This window comes from Haliotis cracherodii, unplaced genomic scaffold (genome assembly GCF_022045235.1).
Source record: "Haliotis cracherodii isolate W230 unplaced genomic scaffold, xgHalCrac1.p SCAF_3, whole genome shotgun sequence".
Classification (NCBI taxonomy): domain Eukaryota; kingdom Metazoa; phylum Mollusca; class Gastropoda; order Lepetellida; family Haliotidae; genus Haliotis; species Haliotis cracherodii.
The window spans coordinates 19,563,466-19,583,311 of NW_027266286.1; the positions used below are offsets into that span (position 1 = coordinate 19,563,466).

Sequence of the window (19,846 nt, forward strand, 5' to 3'; positions counted from 1 at the left end):
TCTGTATTATTGAAACAGAGTATCAGTATCTCCCGTCATCCTTGTTCAATTTGATTTTCGGTCTGCAGCTTTCGACCCGACATGAAATCTATTACCCAAATATCCTGCCATGAACAATCTCGAGTCTCCATCCCATTACGTGGTCCAAGTAAAGAAACAAATAAACACGTCGATCCATCAGGTCTCCTTTCTTGGACATTCGGAATAGTCAAATATTGCGCGAAACTGTCCGTGACCCCGCGTGACAAGTGACGTTATTGTGACGTCATTATATGAATGACGTCATTACCTTACAATATGCTTTGTCTTGAGAATAATCGCTGTTTGTGTTGACCGACTGATCAAGAACAATCGACATGTCTTCGTCCCCAGCTACAAAAGGAAAGCGTGAGTATCTAGATCTGCCATACTACAAAATCATGCTTCAGAAAAAAAAACTTGAACAAACATGCATATGTTTTTATAAAAAGCTGTCGTTTTGAGATTTGCTGAGCAGAGGTGGCATGTTAAAGAGGATGATCGAGAACAAATCGCTTTGATCTGGGAATATAAGTCCCATTGTCATGATTGTAGGCCCTATAATTTTATCGTCACTGAGTAAATCGCCCCCCTGTTCTAAGACACTATAGGGACATTCAACAACTCTTTCTTTCAACTGTAGATCTACCACATGACAACCATGTTCAAGTCAGACAATTATTAGAAATTAATGACGTACGTATACGTACTTATCTCGTTTATTTTTCTTGTAACTTAACCACGGAACCAAATCAGTAAGCCTGCAGTTCTTCTCATTACACAGCTTGACTGACCGTTTATATCACAAAAATAGAGCTTTAGATCTATACATACTGTCTATATGGTTATATTTTTTTTCTCATATTCGGTTAGTGGTGTTGGTCGTGTAATTGGGGAATTTATATCGTAATGTGCGTCTACTAAAGGACAGATAAAATAGAATTATTTCGACATGTAATACTTGTTGTGTTGTAATTCCTACTGTAGTACTAATATTATAACCACCGTGAGTTATAGTGACAACTCATGTATACTTGCTGAAAATATTATTTTGTGAAATACATCTGTCCATATCAGTGATTGATGTGTAAACCTTTACCTCCCATGTAGCAGCAAAGATCCCGCGTCCAATGAACGCCTTCATGATCTTTGCAAGAGAGTATCGCCCAAAGGTGAAGAAGGAACATCCAACAGAGGAGAATCATGTCATCAGCATAAGGTGAGTCGCAACCATCAGTATCAGTGAGTCAATGACATCTTTGTTAGTGAGTCAATGTCATCAGTATCAGTGAGTCAATGTCATCAGTATCAGTGAGTCAATGTCATCAGTATCAGCGAGTCAGTGTCATCAGTATCAGTGAGTCAATGTCATCAGTATCAGTAAGTCAATGTTATCAGTATCATTGAATCAATGTCATCAGTATCAGTGAGTCAGTGTCACCAGTATCAGTAAGTCATTGTCATCAGTATCATTGAGTCAATGTCATCAGTATCAGTGAGTCAGTGTCACCAGCATCAGTAAGGCAATGTTATCAGTATCAGATGAGTCGCAACCATCAGTATTATTGAGTCAATGACATCTTTGTCAGCGAGTCAATGTCATCAGTATCAGTGAGTCAGTGTCACCAGCATCAGTAAGTCAATGTTATCAGTATCAGTGACTCAGTGTCATCTGTATCAGTGAGTCAGTGTCACCAGTATCAGTAAGTTAATGTCATCAGTATCAGCGAATCGATGTCATCAGTATCAGTAAGTCAATGTCATCAGTATCAGCGAGTCAATGTCATCAGTATCAGTGAGTCAGTGTCACCAGCATCAGTAAGTCAATGTTATCAGTATCAGAATGAGTCGCAACCATCAGTATTAGTGATATGACATCTTTGTCAGCAAGTCATTAGCATCAGTATCAGCGAGTCAATGTCATCAGTATCAGTGAGTCAATGTCATCAGTGTCATTAGTATCAGTGAGTCAGTGTCACCAGCATCAGTAAGTCAATGTTATCAGTATCAGAATGAGTCGCAACCATCAGTATTAGTGATATGACATCTCTGTCAGCGAGTCATTAGCATCAGTATCAGCGAGTCAATGTCATCAGTATCAGTGAGTCAATGTCATCAGTGTCATTAGTATCAGTGAGTCAGTGTCACCAGTATCAGTAAGTCAATGTCATCAGTATTAGCGAGTAAATGTCATCAGTATCAGTAAGTCAATGTCATCGGTATCATTGAGTCAATGTCATTTGTATCAGTGAGTCAGTGTCACCAGTATCAGTAAGTCATTGTCATCAGTATCAGCGAGTCAATGTCATTAGTATCAGTGAGTCAGTGTCACCAGTATCAGTAAGTCAATGTCATCAGTATCAGCGAGTAAATGTCATCAGTATCAGTAAGTCAATGTCATCAGTATCAGTGAGTCAGTGTCATCAGTATCAGCTAGTCAATGTCATCAGTATCAGTAAGTCAATGTCATCAGTATCATTGAGTCAATGTCATTAGTATCAGTGAGTCAGTGTCACCAGTATCAGTAAGTCAATGTCATCAGTATCAGCGAGTAAATGTTATCATTATCAGTAAGTCAATGTCATCAGTATCATTGAGTCAATGAGATCAGTATCAGTGGGTCAGTGTCACCAGCATCAGTAAGTCAATGTCATCAGTATCAGCGAGTAAATGTCATCATTATCAGTAAGTCAATGTCATCAGTATCATTGAGTCAATGAGATCAGTATCAGTGAGTCAGTGTCACCAGCATCAGTAAGTCAATGTCATCAGTATCAGCGAGTCAATGTCATCAGTATCAGTGAGTCAGTGTCACCGGCATCAATAAGTCAATGTCATCAGTATCAGATGAGTCGCAACCATCAGTATTAGTGAGTCAATGAAATCTTTGTCAGCGAGTCATTAGCATCAGTATCAGCGAGTCAATGTCATCAGTATCAGTGACTCAATGTCATCAGTATCAGTGAGTCAATGTCATCATTATCAGTGACTCAATGTCATCAGTATCCGTGTGTCAATATCATCAGTATCAGAGAGTCAGTGTCATCAGTATCAGCGAGACAATGTCATCAGTATCAGTGAGTCAATGTCATCAGTATCAGTGACTCAAAGTCATCAGTATCAGTGACTCAAGGTCACCAGTATCACTGAGTCAATGTCATCAGTATAAGTGAGTCAATGTTATCAGTATCAGTGACTCAATGTCATCAGTATCAGTGAGTCAATGTCGTAAGTATCAGCGAGTCAATGTCATCAGTATCAGCGAGTAAATGTCATCAGTATCAGCGAGTCAATGTCATCAGTATCAGTGACTCAATGTCATCTGTTTCAGTGATTCAATGTCATCAGTATCAGTAAGTCAATGTCATCAGTATCAATAAGTCAATGTCATCAGTATCAATAAGTCAATGTCACCAGTGTCAGTGAGTAAATGTCATCAGTTTCAGTAAGTCAATGTCGTCAGTATCAGTGAGTCAATGTCATCAGTATCAGTAAGTCAATGTCACCAGTATCAGTGAGTCAATGTCATCAGTACCAGTGAGTCAATGTCATCAGTATCAGATGAGTCGCAACCATCAGTATCAGTGAGTCAGTGTCACCTGTATCAGTGAGTCAATGTCATTAGTATCAGTGAGTCAATGTCATCAGTACCAGTGAGTCAATGTCATCAGTGTCAGTGAGTAAATGTCATCAGTATCAGTGAGTCAATGTCATCAGTATCAGATGAGTCGCAACCATCAGTATCAGTGAGTCAGTGTCACCTGTATCAGTGAGTCAATGTCATTAGTATCAGTGAGTCAATGTCATCAGTATCAATAGGTCAATGTCATCAGTGTGAGTGAGTAAATGTCATCAGTTTCAGTAAGTCAATGTCATCAGTATCAGCGAGTCAATGTCATCAGTATCAGTAAGTCAATGACATCTTTGTTAGTGAGTCATTGGCATCAGTATCAGTGACTCAGTGTCATCAGTGTCAGTGAGTCAATGTCACCAGTATCAGTAAGTCAATGTCACCAGTATCAGTGAGTCAATGTCATCAGTATCAGATGAGTCGCAACCATCAGTATTAGTGAGTCAATGACATCTTTGTCAGCGAGTCATTAGCATCAGTATCAGCAAGTCAATGTCATCAGTATCAATAAGTCAATGTCATCAGTGTCAGTGAGTCAATGTCATCAGTATCAGTGACTCAATGTCATCAGTATCAGCCTGTCAATATCATCAGTATCAGCGAGTAAGTGTCATCAGTATCAGCGAGTCAATGTCATCAGTATCAGTGAGTCAATGTCATCAGTATCAGTGACTCAACGTCATCAGTATCAGTGACTCAATGTCACCAGTATCAACGAGTCAATGTCATCAGTATCAGCGAGTCAGTGTCATCAGTATCAGTAAGTCAATGTCACCAGTATCAGTGAGTCAATGTCATCAGTACCAGTGACTCAATGTCATCAGTATAAGGTGAGTCAATGACATCTTTGTCAGCGAGTCATTTGATCAGTATCAGTGAGTCAATGTCATCAGTGTCAGTGAGTAAATGTCATCAGTATCAGTGAGTCAGTGTCACCTGTATCAGTGAGTAAATGTCATTAGTATCAGTGAGTCAATGTCATCAGTATCAGTGAGTCAATGTCATCAGTGTCAGTGAGTAAATGTCATCAGTATCAGTGAGTCAGTGTCACCAGTATCAGTGAGTCAATGTCATTAGTATCAGTGAGTCAATGTCATCAGTATCAATAAGTCAATGTCATCAGTATCAATAAGTCAATGTCACCAGTGTCAGTGAGTAAATGTCATCAGTTTCAGTAAGTCAATGTCGTCAGTATCAGCGAGTCAATGTCATCAGTATCAGTAAGTCAATGTCACCAGTATCAACGAGTCAATGTCATCAGTATCAGCAAGTCAGTGTCATCAGTATCAGTAAGTCAATGTCACCAGTATCAGTGAGTCAATGTCATCAGTACCAGTGACTCAATGTCATCAGTAACAGATGAGCGCTACCATCAGTATAAGGTGAGTCAATGACATCTTTGTCAGCGAGTCATTTGATCAGTATCAGTGAGTCAATGTCATCAGCGTCAGTGAGTAAATGTCATCAGTATCAGTGAGTCAGTGTCACCTGTATCAGTGAGTCAATGTCATCAGTATCAGTGAGTAAATGTCATCAGTATCAGTGAGTCAGTGTCACCAGTATCAGTGAGTCAATGTCATTAGTGTCAGTGAGTCAATGTCATCAGTATCAATAAGTCAATGTCATCAGTATCAATAAGTCAGTGTCACCAGTGTCAGTGAGTAAATGTCATCAGTTTCAGTAAGTCAATGTCGTCAGTATCAGCGAGTCAATGTCATCAGTATCAGTGACTCAATGTCACCAGTATCAGTGAGTCAATGTCATCAGTAACAGTGAGTCAATGTCACCAGTATCAGTAAGTCAATGTCATCAGTATCAGCGAGTCAATGTCATCAGTATCAGCAAGTCAATGACATCTTTGTTAGTGAGTCATTGGCATCAGTATCAGTGACTCAGTGTCATCAGTGTCAGTGAGTCAATGTCACCAGTATCAGTAAGTCAATGTCACCAGTATCAGTGAGTCAATGTCATCAGTATCAGATGAGTCACAACCATCAGTATTAGTTAGTCAATGACATCTTTGTCAGCGAGTCATAAGCATCAGTATCAGCAAGTCAATGTCATCAGTATCAATAAGTCAATGTCATCAGTGTCAGTGAGTAAATGTCATCAGTATCAGTGAGTAAATGTCATCAGTATCAGTGAGTCAGTGTCACCAGTATCAGTGAGTCAATGTCATTAGTATCAGTGAGTCAATGTCATCAGTATCAATAAGTCAATGTCACCAGTGTCAGTGAGTAAATGTCATCAGTTTCGGTAAGTAAATGTCATCAGTATCAGTGAGTCAATGTCATCAGTATCAGTAAGTCAATGACATCTTTTTCAGTGAGTCATTGGCATCAGTATCAGTGACTCAAAGTCATCAGTATCAGCTAGTCAATGCCATCAGTATCAGTATGTCAATGTCATCAGAATCAGTGAATGAGTGTCATCAATTTCAGTGAGTCAATGTCATCAGTATCAGTGAGTCATTGTCATCAGTATCAGTGGCTCAATGTCATCAGTGTCATTGTGTCAGTGTCATCAGTATCTGGTGAGTGAATGTGAACCGTATCAGTTATGTTTTCAGCATTATGTGAAGTGACCTGACATTCATTGTATTCACTGCCTGCATGTTGTGTGTGGCAGACTGGGCAAGCTGTGGGCAGCCCTGGGTGATGTGGAGAAGGATCACTACCAGGACCTGTCTAGAGAGGCTGTCAACGAGCACAGGAGGAAGTACCCAGGTCAGACACAACTGGAATCATGCAAATATATTATATGTATATTAATTAACGGGTCTTCTAAATTTTCTGTTTGAAAGCTATATAGTAGGGCTGGCTGAAAAGTTCTAAGCCTAACTGTGAAAGACCCATACCAAGTTGATGGTTTTCATTTATTTCGCCACATAGTTCCCTTCCAGGTTTACACACTTTTGCCAGTGATGCTGCAAGGCCTGGATGGCGGTCAAGAAGAAATTTTCTTCAGCCACCCTAAAAAAGTCATTCAGAGCGGAAATGACGTCATCATTACTAGGAAAATGGCGACAGGCTAGTTCCTTTTTCATTTTGGGAAACAGGTGGAAGTCTGACGGGGCCAAATCTTGTGAATAAGGGGGATGGTCAATGCGTTTGAAGCCACAATCATGGATCTGACATGGCAACCACCGATTTGTGAACAAGAGCATTGTCTTGGTGGAACAGGACTCCTTTAGTGAGCAGTCCCCATCGCTTAGCTTCATGCAACTGTATCAGTAGGCCTTTTTCAAGATAGTCAATCAGCAGAATACCCTTGGAATCCCAAAAGACTGAAGCCATCACCTTTCCAGCAGAAGGAACCGACTTGGCTTTTTGGGGGGCTGGTGATTCCGGATGCTTCCATTGTTTAGACTGAATTTTGGTTTCTGGTTGCAAGTGATGAATCCAGGTCTCATCCATGGTTACAAATCGGGCCAAAAAATCATCAGGATCTGCTTCAAAACGTCATAAATTGTCACAGGACTTCAGGAATCTGACACGTTTCTGATCCACTGTCAAGAGCTTTGGCACCCATCTTGCAGAAACTTTTGTTATTCCCAACTCGTTGGTGATAATGTGCTCAACCCTCTCATGAGAGATGCCCACAACACTGGCAATATGTCTAGTGGTCAATCGTTGATCAGCCATCACCATGTCATGCACCCGGGTAATGTTTTCCGGAATGGTTGCTGTTGAAGGCCTTCCTGGATGCGGGTCATCGTCAAGGCTCTCTCTGCCACGCTTGAATTCCACAGCCCACTTCTTTATTACAGTGGAAAAGGAATGGGCATCATCCTCTAAAGTGGAGACCATGTCAGCATGTATCTGTGTTGGAGTTAGCCCTTTCAGTTGCAGGTACTTGATGACTGCCCTATAGCCAGTTTTGTCCATTTCTGGTGATTTCAATGGGTGGGTTCACAAGATGGTCTGGTACAAAGACAATAACAACACTACAGTTGCAGTTCTTATGTCTATGATTCATTAAATCTTGTACTTGTTGGTGGCAAAAGTTTGTTTCCATCCGATTGAGATATCCCACTTAGGCTTAGAACTTTTCAGCCAGCCCTCATATCTGGCTGGCTGTCCTCAGATGCAGGGATAAACGTTAGACACATTCACAAATTTGAATTGACTATAGTTGTTTTCTCAAAAAAACTCATTCATTGGCATAAACTAGAACTTAGAAGTCTAAAATGAGCTGCAGACTAGTTGGATATAAACAATGATATCTAATCCTGCATTGTACTCAATATGATAAAATAAAAGATCATAATAAAAGTAGAAAATTATCATTTGTAAGATCAATGTCAAAATATTAGATGAATTTTTTTTAACACTGCTTCGGTGTAAAGAGCAAAGAGTTTGGCAGTTAGCACACACTTTGGCAGTAATACTGTATTGTGTGATATCAGGTTAATCAACCCTTATAATACAACCAGTTTCTTGCTTATACCACAATCATAGAGCAGCAAGGTAAAAAAAGACAGCGAATCAGGTTCAATAATTTTGAAAAGCAAATAGTAAAGGGACAAGGGATGTGTGAGAAAGCCTGGAGAGATGCAGATCCTAGACACTTACCACTTTGGCGAAACTCGTGAGCAAAGGTATGGTGCTAACTGGGATTTCAGCCCATGATGTCAGGTTTCTGACACGCCTATCAGTATGAGACATAACACTGCACTGCACAGCAAATTGCGACAACACTGAGGGACGAATACTATAAGTCGTTATTGTGTTTCAGATTACAGGTATGAGCCAAAGCCAAAGATCAAGAAGAAGCGCCGTTATGACCAGTATCTATTGATGGACAGACTGAGGACGGCAGCAGCAGATGCTGCACGGGAACAGAGGGAGGAAGAGGAGGCAGCCAGGAACATCAAGATCACAGCATCTGTTGCAACACCTTCACCTGCAGTACCAACCTACAGCACTTCCCATTCCCCCTGGGGCACTCACCCTTCCCTCCCCTCACACCTCCCAGCTACAGGACTCCCCCAAAACTATTACTACCCACAAGCCCCCAACATCATCCCTGCCCACTCACAGCCAACCAAGTCTGCCTACCTCCCTAGTCACTTCAGCCATGGGGCTCCTGTACCGTATCACTACGCCGGCCCCTACAACCCAGTGATGTCCCGAGTGGATCTTGGACAGCCCCTAGACATGACAGTCTGCAGGAACATCAGACCACCATCTGAAGTCCCTGGAAAGGTGTACTGTGAGCTGACCACACCGGCCCAGAGGAGCACAGGGGATGTGTCCACTCACTGCATCCATGACTGGCCATCAAGAGCCACAACGGGCTACCAGAGTCACTGGTCAGATGGTTTCAGATTGGATGCAACTGCTGGCCGCCCCAACGAAGGTCCTGGCCGGAACATGTCCTACATGGGTCCTGCTATGTACAGTGAGAGATCAGTCCCCACCAGCCACCCCTCGGCCACTGCCCTGGGAACCTCTACCAAGCTCGGTGAGTGGACAGACATGAGTAGGTGCTGTGTGTGCGTTTCATTAAACACTGCTTTATCTTGTATTGTTGCCACTTAGATATTGCTAAGACCGTCTCATAACGATGAACTCAAACTCAATATTTCAAATAGAACAGTTTTATCTCCTAATTCATCTACAAGTATATCATTACAAAACTTGAAAAAATATTATCACACAATTGTCCTAGAAAATGAACCCATCTGAAAGCTTGTCATACAGCATTCCTTAGAAATTGGCACTAGTCATGTAGTCCTTGCCAACTGCCCAATAGTTAAGGTACCATAAGGACTAGCAGACATTTGCCATATTTATGGGTTGTGCTATATAATAATATGTTAACATTCTAAGGACTAGTAGACTAAAACAGCTGGTTTCTAGTCATATATTTCATAAATTCTTGTACTGTATCATTATATAGTGATGGATGTGGATGTCCTTTCGCTCACTAGCAATATCACTGTCCACTTAATCATTATTTCAGATACCAGTAAACCAGACCTGGTGTGGATCCCCTGTGAGCCAGAGTTTGCTCGGAAGATGGGATGGCCTCTAGATCCCAGCATGCAACATCACACTACAAACCCCAGCACCCAGTCCTAGAGATGACACACACCCATGTGATGCCAATGCTTAGGTTTTCTCTAACACTCAAACTTGAGAAGACAAAGACATCTCTCTGGTTTAAACAGAATGACAGAAATGTAATATATGTGTATCGTCCTTGTAAGTAGTTCTCAGATCTTCATTATTGATCTAATTTATGATGTGCAGCAAGTAATTTCCATTAAAATAAAACAAATACAAGTGTGTATGTATGTTGTAGCTGATATGCTTGTAAAGACAGTACATGGTTATATTAGCTGACTTGAAAAACAGATCCTTGACAGTTTCCTAGAATAACCTCCATTGGCATCAGTGAATAGTCACTGCCTTATGAGGAGTACTCAGAAGCAGCAACTTCTCCAAGTCACGTTGATGTCATAAAGTTGACCTATGAGAGTGCTATTACTCTCCTACAGAATGTTCTGTGGGAGGCTGATCACACAAACTCACCAAAGTTTCCTCCCTTTAAATGCACTATTCCAAGTGAGACTTCTGTAGTCTTTTTCAAAGATCTCACTTGTGTATGAAACACATGGACAGACTACGAGTAGTGAGTTGTGTTTAACTTCGCATTTGACAGTATTCCAATTATATCAAAGCAAATATAATATCGGAGGAAAGCCCTATTTGATGCAGGTTCAAGACATTTCCCATTTTGGTGAAACCTATGAGTATGGTGAAACATAATCAGTGCAAACAGGGATTCGAACCCATGATCATAGGATTTAGGCATGTTAAAGGGACACAAATCTACACAGCAAATTAGACGACTGACACACCCATGCCTCCAAAATACCAGTGAGGCATCATGAGCCAGTCAAATCCCCATATTCCAAATATAATTTTCTAAAGAAAATTCCAAATTCGTCTCAGGACTAATGAACTAGTGATGACATGTAGCCCTGGCTCGGGACGACCAGTCGTGGATGCATCCCCTGTGCTTCTCTGGGCATGTGGTCTGCTCACAGTACACCTTGCCAGGGACTTCAGATGGTGGTCTGATGTTTCTGCAGACTGTCATGTCTAGGGGCTCTCCAAGATCCCCTCGGGACATCACTGGGTTGTAGGGGCCGGCGTAGTGATATGATACAGGAGCCCCATGGCTGAAGTGCCTAGGGAGGTAGGAAGACTTGGTTGGCTATGAGTGGGCAGGGATGATGTTGGGGGCCTGTGGGTAGTAATAGTTCTGGGGGAGTCCTGTAGCTGGGAGGTTTGAGGGGAGAGAAGGGTGAGTGGCCCAGAGGGAATGGGAAGTGCCGTAGTGGACACAGCTTACACTTACACCGAGTCTTCTCAGTTGTAACTAGTAGTGCTTTGACTCTCTTTCAAATGCTTCGACAAAGACCTTTTCCCTGAAGAATGTCTTCAGTTACAGACAGTCCGCTTCCCTGCAAGTGTATAACACTATGAACTAACATCCCCACTCTGCCAAATGAAGAACATTTAAGTTTTTGTTCAACCCATCAAAACACTTCCCCATATTAGTTGATTACCACAGGCAGCCATATTCCATCTGTTTAGTGTTTACGGTAGCCTGTAGATAATCCAGTGTCAACCAAAGAGACCAGTGACTGAAAGCATGGGCAATGATTCTCTGGAGTACAGACAATCAGTCAAGTCAAAGAGACATATCACCCATTCACTCCCTTTAATTGGCTCTTATGACAAGCATTTAGGAGTTTCGTATTACATACAGATGTTTTATTCAGTCTGTTGGTTCAGACTAGTGTTAGGTTCATGCACAGATCCTCTATAAATACTGTATTTGTTTGTGGCACCAGGAGATTATCCTCACTGGCTGCCCACACAAAGACAGAACACAAACTGTAACATTCTGATGATTTATTACAGTGAAAATGGAAACATTAACAGGACCCAATCGAGTGGACAACTTACAGTTGAGGTGCATCAATGAAACATTAGACAATCATATTTTCCAAAATGAAAATATCCTAATTACAACATGACTGTCAAAGTGTTTACATTTCTCTCAAATCTGGTACTTGTAACATAACCAGGGATGAGACATTTCCACTGATTACATCAAGTCATGGGTCACTTCTGATATACACACCATTACGATATGCATATAAATCATAGAGTTCTGCATACTCTGACTAAGTTTGAGTGCTATTATTGTTTGTCTAAAATCCCATTCTCATCCCTGTATAACCACCACTGAACCTGGACCAACTGCTGTTTCCATTGCCAAACATTGCTATGTATAGTGCAAGGAAATATTTCTTCAAATATTTATTAAATGCATCTAGTGATCTACTGGCTACTGAACGCAGGCCAGGACACACAACCTGTAAGTGAACCAGAACCCCTGGTCACAAATGTCCATCTACACAGCAGCACATGCAGAGATCTCAAGACAATCCTCCAGGACGTCAAGTATGTCTTCTCCGATTGGAGACTGCTGGGCTTGTTGGCTACTTGTATATACACAATGATAAAAGCAAGAGTCATTCCTTGCATGCTCCACTGGAGCTGAAGTTGAGCAAGGTGACACCACTGTTCCTGGTCACTGTCAGAGATGGCCAAGTTCCGGTCAGTCAGTAAGCCAACAGTGTCCACACATCAAAGCTCATCACATCTCTCACTGGCCCCTGTGTTAGTCACCTCCCTGGCAGAGAAAAAACAAGAGTTTGATTTAGAAATAACTTCCAAGAAGACTGCAGCTTCTTTGGGAAGAATCGCTTCATATAACATTTCCTGAATAGGCTTACCTTATTTTTTCATAATTAAGTCATCATTTCACACAAGAAATATAAACCAGTTGTGATTTCTAAAGACAAGGTCATGAAGATAATTCATATCCAGTTTAGTTAGTCTACTCATGATCTTTTCATAAGCCTCAGGACAATGGCCAATATATTTCTTCTTAATTGGTCTGTTGTCATTGAAACAGGTAATGACAAAAAAACATCCTACCTCTTTCCCTTTCCGTAGCTTCACCTCCAGCCTGGAACATCAACATCATCAACATTAGTACAGAAGATTATTTCACATGATGCATTCAACAAACGCTAATCTCAAGGCTGACTGACTCCTTGAGTTTGCCAACACACTTACAATTATATAATGGGGATTCATGGGCAGAACATGGTACATGCTACATCTGTGTTACATCATACAGCGCTGATACATGCTACATCCGTGTTACATCATACAGCACTGATACAGCTGTTTCATCACACCTGTGCCTGGCCTTGTTCTTGCTCTTCTTGTGTCGGACAGCGTTGGCCTTCAGCACCTTGCCGGAGTGGTTGGTCTGGGGAGGGATGTGGTTGCCATTGCTGCTGGCATTACTGGATTGGCTGTTGCCATTGGCAGCTGCGGCGGCCAAAGTGGAGTTGGGTGTGTTGGCGCTATTCTGATTGTTCTGGGAGTCAGGGCTGGGCGGCTCTCCTGTAATATCACAATATCAGTTCTATTGGTCATGTAATAAATACATAACAATGAATCAGTTCACACAGTGAATTATGTTACTACATTGTACAACTAGTCCTGATTTCTACTTTGAATTCATATTGATAATTGGTCTATCTAATTCTGATAACAATTATTCATATAACATTACATGATTGAGATAGCTGAGGTAGGCATAACCTCATTAGAATTATTAATAAGAGAAAAGATATGAACAAAGATACATCAATGTCAACTTCCTCATCATGATGCTAACAGGTTGATTACAACTCTGATGGACATGTTCATTGAAATTACAACACAAAAGAATCTACAAGAAACATTCATTTTCATTATCATTGTGGTCATTACTGAACAGACCTAATTATGACAGTTGTGGGAGGATTGCTTACGTTTCTCCTGCTGATCGGCCACACCACTCACAGCCTGAAAAACAAGAAAGCTTATCAGGTTATGCAAAATATATAGTGAGCGAGTTGGGTTTAACGCCGCTTTAACAGTATTCCAGCGTGGCAGCTTAATGTGGGAGGAAAGCCCGAAGTGATGCAGGTCTCAAACGTTTACCACTTCAGTGAAACCCACGAGCACGGGTAAACCCGTGACAAACCTACAAACCTAGAAACATAATTGGGGCGAAACGGGATTCGAACCCACAATCACAGGTTTCTGGCGTGTCTAAGGGACGCAACTCTGCACAGCGAATCGCGGCGCCTTAGACAACTGGGCCACCCGTGCCCCCTGCAAAATATATAACTATCACCCAGTTAATTATGAGTTACATACAAATACGCATGAACATTTTCAAAACAGAATCGCCTAACGGTGTAATTACCCAATGTATATTTCAAACTTGCGTATATGTATCTCTTGACAGATATGTATTTACTGATCAAGTGCAGACATCACACATACATGAATTCTACCGTAGTCAATAATGTCTAACACTATGTCTCGCTTATTCTTAATAAGACATGAATAATGCTCTTGTTAGTTTATGCTGCATGATGTTAGACTATCGGGGCCGCAAACAAACAGATACAAACCAGAAATCACCCAAAACAGTATTTCAAGCAGTCTCGTTTTTATTAAAATGTCTACTAATTGGTGTAAAATTTCACAACAGACTGGACCCAAGGGAGTAAAAATACATTGTTTTTTGTTTGTTTGTTGTTTAATGCCAAACTCAGCGATATTTCATTTATCTGATGGCAGTCTATAACTAATTGAGTCTGGACCAGACAATCCAGTGATGGACATCATGAGCATAGAATATTGAACACCCAAAGTAAACTATCAATACCAAATGTGAATGATAACATTAGTAAATTCTCAATAGCTACAAATGTTATCTGCACCCTGTTTTCAATGATATAACATACTACTGTACATACATATGACGGTTACAGGGGCATGGGTGGACCAGTCATCTAAAACAAAGTAGACACAATTTATGGATAACAACTTCTTTAATACTGTAAAGGCAATGTTTCGGTACAGATCCTTATACCGTTGTTAAGCAGGACTGAATGCAGAACATTATACAGAATATATATAGTAGGTGGATATGTTAACTTAGTAGCTTCCCGACAGTCACGGGGGCATGGGTGGACCAGTCATCTTAGGCGCCGCAATTCCCTGTACAGAGTTGCGTTCTTTGGTTATGCAAGAAACCTATGATCGTGGGTTCAAATTTTGGTTCACCCTGATTATGTTACTAGGATTGTCAGAACCATACCCATGCTTGTAGGTTTCACCAAAGTGGTAAACGTCTGAGAACAGCATCACTTTCTGGCTGACAGCCGTGACTATTGGAATACTGTTCAAGGCGACACTAAACCAAACTCATTCCTGCCTGTTGAACATGACGTACAATCCAACATGGAGTTCATCTGTCAACTGTAGACAATGGCAAGCTTCAAATACCATCAAAACTCTTTTCAACATACTAACTGTATTCCACACAACAAAGACTCACTGCTGCAGAAGTAACTGACGACTTGGAAAATAACCGGTCTGCCTCCTTAAACTTGCGATTCCTCTTGTCTGCCTTACTGTTAGTATTGCGGCTGAAACACAAAACACGTAATCTCAGTACCTCCTCAAGGATGCGGTCTTACTAGGTAAAAATAAAAATAACCTAGAGGTCATTCAAAGAAACAAGTAACGTCCAATATGTGCAAAAAAAGGTAACTATCTGTGATTGATTTATCACGGAAGTACTGAGACAGTGTTCCTACTTGGTGTTGGAGAGGTATCGGTCCCAGCCACGGATTATGTTGCCATACAACTGTGTGTCCTCTAGGTAACTTCCTTCAAATGCGTAGATCTGACGTTCTAGGTTTGCTAGTGTATCCTGCAACATTCAATATTCAACTTCAGTACAACATACAACAATGAGCAACAGTGAAACAATAATGCAACATTGAACATTCTGCAATAGCTGTATATAGTTTCCCGTACTATTCATGTGAGGTCTCAAAGATATCTCTTCTTTCTGGGAGCAATGTGGCTTCATTAGGACCCCATCAGACTATCAAATAAAATATCAGAGACTAATACTAAAAGGAGTGACTGAGTTAGGTTTAACATGTTTGTTGCAAGTTTTGGAAATTCACTACTTCCGTAAAACTTAATCACAATACATTACAATACAATATCTTTGTCAAAAAAAAGAACATACACAGCCCTAGCTGCCAACTCTCCAGAATCTTTGAATCAGTGTCAAAAGAAAGAGATGGATACCACAGGCAGATGACAGAAAGCACTTCAATATGACTTATTTTTCTTCAACTATCTAGCATGTTTAGTGACACAACACTATAGCCATGATAGCCAATATGTATGCTTCTGATATCATTAAGGTTTTTTTAAAATATCATAATCAGGCTTTCCTACCGCATGAAGCGGACACACTGTGATAACAGTAATACTGTTCAAAGTAACATTAAACATGGAAGGGTCTGAAACTGAACGAGTGAGTTGGGTTTTACGCCGCTTTTAGCAATATTCCAGCAATATCACGGCGGGGGACACAAGAAATGGGCTTCACACATTGTACAATTGTCGGGAATCGAACTCGGGTCTTTTGGCATGACGAGCGAACCCTTAACCACTAGGCTGCCCGACTGCCCAAGCCTGAAGCTGAGAAACCAAGGACTATGCTCGGTGATCAACGTGATCAAGGTGACAACACAACATTTGACAGTAATTTGTACAGTCCAGTTCTCACTGATCAGTCTTATCATTTTCTTGTCAAATGGATCAATAGTTTCAAACATTTACCCAATATTATTGTTGTTTATCAATAACATAACATTAATCATGTTAATAATCTTTCAACCTTGCATACTAAATGTACTAGTCAGTGCTGCACTCTACTGACGTTTCGGTTTCAAAAAGGTAAACAATTAGAGCTGTATACATGGTGTATTGGCAAAAACAATTGTATTGCAACATATTGCGATACAGGTATCTGTACTGCGATACGTATTGTCATAAACTGGGAGCTCAAGAGTTTGACAGTGATCAACATTGATTGTCCTCGCAGATCCTATTTTTTACATACCAAAGTAAATATTTAAGGGTGTGCTTTATTACTGGAACCGGGTATATTGGTAAATAGAGGCTCATTCTTTCCGCAATACATGTCACAATATCCTTTTTTTAAGCTACACATATCAGGTGATTTCAAATACCAATTCTTCATCAAGAGTTTAATGGTATACACTTGCCAAATCCCTTCAAAATGTTTTCCGTAATTAGAAAAAGGCATGTTCATGAAGAAAGAAGTTAATTCTCAGTTACCTGCTTTATGTGCATTAGCATCATTTCGTACAATTCCTTCAACATCCGGGGCACAATCGTACCCAGTCCATATTACAGTCCATTGAACAAGTTATATGTTTTTCATTTTTGAAAAGTCTACACATAAAAATCAACACGTCATGAAATGGTTAACTTTCATTGAGAAAATATCCTAAATGTGAAAAACTATTTCCATTTGCGTATTATCAGATTATTTGGGGGGTTTTCTTACATTGGTTGTATGGCTCCATATGCTGTCATCAAAGCCATATGGAGAGCTTGCGACACGGTCACTTGATGCATAAATATATAAATTGTCATGCTCCTAACTCATGCAGTAAGATATCTATATACAAGTAATTATGCAAAACATGTAAAGTGCACTGAATGGCTTGCATAAGGCCAGTCTGCTCTGATTCCAGAATAAGCGTGTTTGTTTAAAAACGACAAATGTCTGGTCATGTGATATGCAAATTTGGAAAGATAATGGTTTCATGCAGAAATATTTCCACTCTGACATCTTAACTCATATTATGGTTAACATGTCTAATAATTTGTTTGATAGGCATTACTTAGAAGTTGACGGATGACAAGATAGACACAATTTTTATGGATAACAACTTCTTTAATACTGTAAAAAGGCGACGTTTCGGTATAGATCCTTATCCTCTTGCTTGACAACGGTATAAGGATCTATACCGAAACGTCGCCTTTTTACAGTATTAAAGAAGTTGTTATCCACAAAAAAATTGTGTCTATCATGTCTAATAATGATTATTTACTAATTTCGACTGGGACTTCCAAAACTATTATGCGAGTTATCATGTCCCATGGTAATTACTACTTGTTAAGTCGTCAGTTAATTACCAGCCAAATGGTTAAACATAAGTACATGGAAAGGCAACAGTACCATCAAATAACAGTTTTTACGCAAGTTGTAGGCTACAGAGTGAATATTGTTTTCTCTGTCCAAATCTGTCACCGAGTGATGTTGCTGTGTACACATTTCCATCAGAAAATACTGATCCGTGGACTTTGTATCGTGCACATGAATAGAAACATTAATCTAGTCTACAACACACAAGTTCCTCACAGCAATTTCTGCCCGGCGTCGCACTAACTCGACTAATTCCGCACGGGTATCTATTGGGTGAGTATTCTTCATGGCGGCCATTTTTAGACTAGTTTGACAAGAGAAAGCTCCCGGCAGCGATAATATGGCCCCATTCTTGATACCCACTGCGGATAGCACGCGCTGAGGGGAGCTTGATTCCAGAGCGCGCATTCGTCACCGTTTCCGGGTCGAACCGGATTGCGATTGCAGCTTTTCCGAGGTAGCGGAATTGGCCGAGCATGACTGAGTACCTAAAATCTCACGGAAAGAAGCGAATGGGACCAATCAGCCGATTGTGTAATTTTCAACAAAATCAACGCAAGGAAGTTATTTATAGACGCCTGGTTTTCAAGGGTATTTTAACGGAATAGCGTTGGCTAATATTTCGAGACAGAGAAAAAAACCTGGAACGATGATTCGCTTAGGGTGGGCTCTTACAGACTAAAACTGTGAAAACAATTTTTAACCTGTTGGGATTTTAATTAGAAGCCAAGTTTAAATTTCGACGATTGTCCCCTTTTTATGGTGTATTCAAACATGAACATAACAAACATGTTGGATTTTAAGATATAAAAAGACAAAACAAAAGCACAACAAAAACCAATTAAACAGACCATTTCAGTGATACATTTGTCGTATAGTTTCTGAAGTATATTTAACTCAAAGTAAAAATTAATCCGAGAGAATTCTGACAGATTTCCTGTATGCACTAGCTATATAGTTTTAATGATCCACTGCGCTGCTCCCGAGTGGAATACGAATATAATGTATATATTTATTTCTTCAGTTTTTGTTTCTTCGATCGAACATTATTACACTTTAGGACAATACTTGGTATTAATTTATGTTTCACTTTCTTAGGAGATGGAATTATTACAATGATTAGATGAAGAAGTCTCGACTTGCAGTGGAATTAGGACATATGATTAAGCGAGATGTCATCGACCTGGGTTGGAGCGGAAACTTGGAGGAAAATCCGTGAAGATCCGGGGTAGAATAGGTCTTCATCAACCCATGCTTGCCGTAACAGGCGACTGTGTATGTCGTAAGAGGCGACTAACAGGATCGGGTGGTCAGGCTCGCTGACTTCGTTGATGCATGTCATCGTATCCCAATTGCGTGGATCGATGCTCATGATATCAATCACTGGATTGTCTGGTCCAGACTCGATTATTTACAGACCACTGTCATATAGCTGGAATATTGCTGAGTGCGGCGTTAGACAGCAAACAAACTTGGAGGAAATGCGGAATATGGTGGAAATATAGTGACAAACGAAGAATCAATAGAATCTGAAGACAATGATATCAGCGCTGTGTGGAAATAGTGAAAAAAGTACCAATGAATAAAACTTAAACTTGCTTGACCATCAGTAGCCGTTTTCGCCAGATAAATTCTGTGACGTTTGCCGAGGTGCAGTTTTAGCCAGCATCCGGATGTTGCCGTCATTACTTAAAAAAAACACACACAAACAACATGTTTGCTTTTTCTGTTTGCTTTAAGGAATTAACTACATTAGGACGAGTTCCATGATCGTAAACGTGACCGGTATCTGTGGCAAGATATAACGCATGTTCACATTATCAATATCAACCCGCCAACTGTTGATACTTTTGTAAGGGCAATTTCGACCTTGCAATTTGTAAACTAGTGTCTAATTATTTAAATTCTTACATCAATCATGAATTATCGCCAAGAGGCTTCCGGGTTTGGAGTGATATACATAAAAGACACAATCATGTGCACGTCCGCCAG

General features: G+C 40.5%; 2 protein-coding genes across 2 annotated transcripts; one reads left to right on the top strand and one right to left on the bottom strand.

Moving 5' to 3' along the window:
- Positions 1 to 356: 356 nt before the first annotated feature.
- On the top strand, positions 357 to 9,735 carry LOC139475744 (transcription factor SOX-15-like). The gene is made up of 5 exons (XM_071258942.1): positions 357 to 387; positions 1,129 to 1,237; positions 6,278 to 6,375; positions 8,387 to 9,115; positions 9,617 to 9,735. Exons 1-5 carry the CDS (start codon positions 357 to 359, stop codon positions 9,733 to 9,735), a joined length of 1,086 nt encoding a protein of 361 aa, XP_071115043.1.
- Positions 9,736 to 11,576: 1,841 nt separating this feature from the next.
- LOC139475748 (chromatin modification-related protein MEAF6-like) lies at positions 11,577 to 18,211 on the bottom strand. The gene is made up of 7 exons (XM_071258945.1): positions 18,071 to 18,211; positions 15,411 to 15,526; positions 15,149 to 15,239; positions 13,566 to 13,599; positions 12,942 to 13,152; positions 12,676 to 12,706; positions 11,577 to 12,367 (listed from the first exon to the last, which is right to left on the bottom strand). Exons 1-7 carry the CDS (start codon positions 18,149 to 18,151, stop codon positions 12,356 to 12,358), a joined length of 576 nt encoding a protein of 191 aa, XP_071115046.1. The 5' UTR covers positions 18,152 to 18,211; the 3' UTR covers positions 11,577 to 12,355.
- Positions 18,212 to 19,846: the final 1,635 nt, after the last annotated feature.

Coding starts and splice junctions, on each gene's coding strand:
- LOC139475744 (XM_071258942.1), top strand. CDS start 357: ATGTCTTCGTCCCCAGCTACAAAAGGAAAGC. Junction 1,238..6,277: donor AATCATGTCATCAGCATAAG/GTGAGTCGCAAC, acceptor TGTGTGTGGCAG/ACTGGGCAAGCTGTGGGCAG. Junction 6,376..8,386: donor GCACAGGAGGAAGTACCCAG/GTCAGACACAAC, acceptor ATTGTGTTTCAG/ATTACAGGTATGAGCCAAAG.
- LOC139475748 (XM_071258945.1), bottom strand. CDS start 18,151: ATGGCCGCCATGAAGAATACTCACCCAATAGATACCCGTGCGGAATTA. Junction 15,240..15,410: donor CGATACCTCTCCAACACCAA/GTAGGAACACTG, acceptor TTTGTGTTTCAG/CCGCAATACTAACAGTAAGG. Junction 13,153..13,565: donor GGCCGATCAGCAGGAGAAAC/GTAAGCAATCCT, acceptor GTGATATTACAG/GAGAGCCGCCCAGCCCTGAC.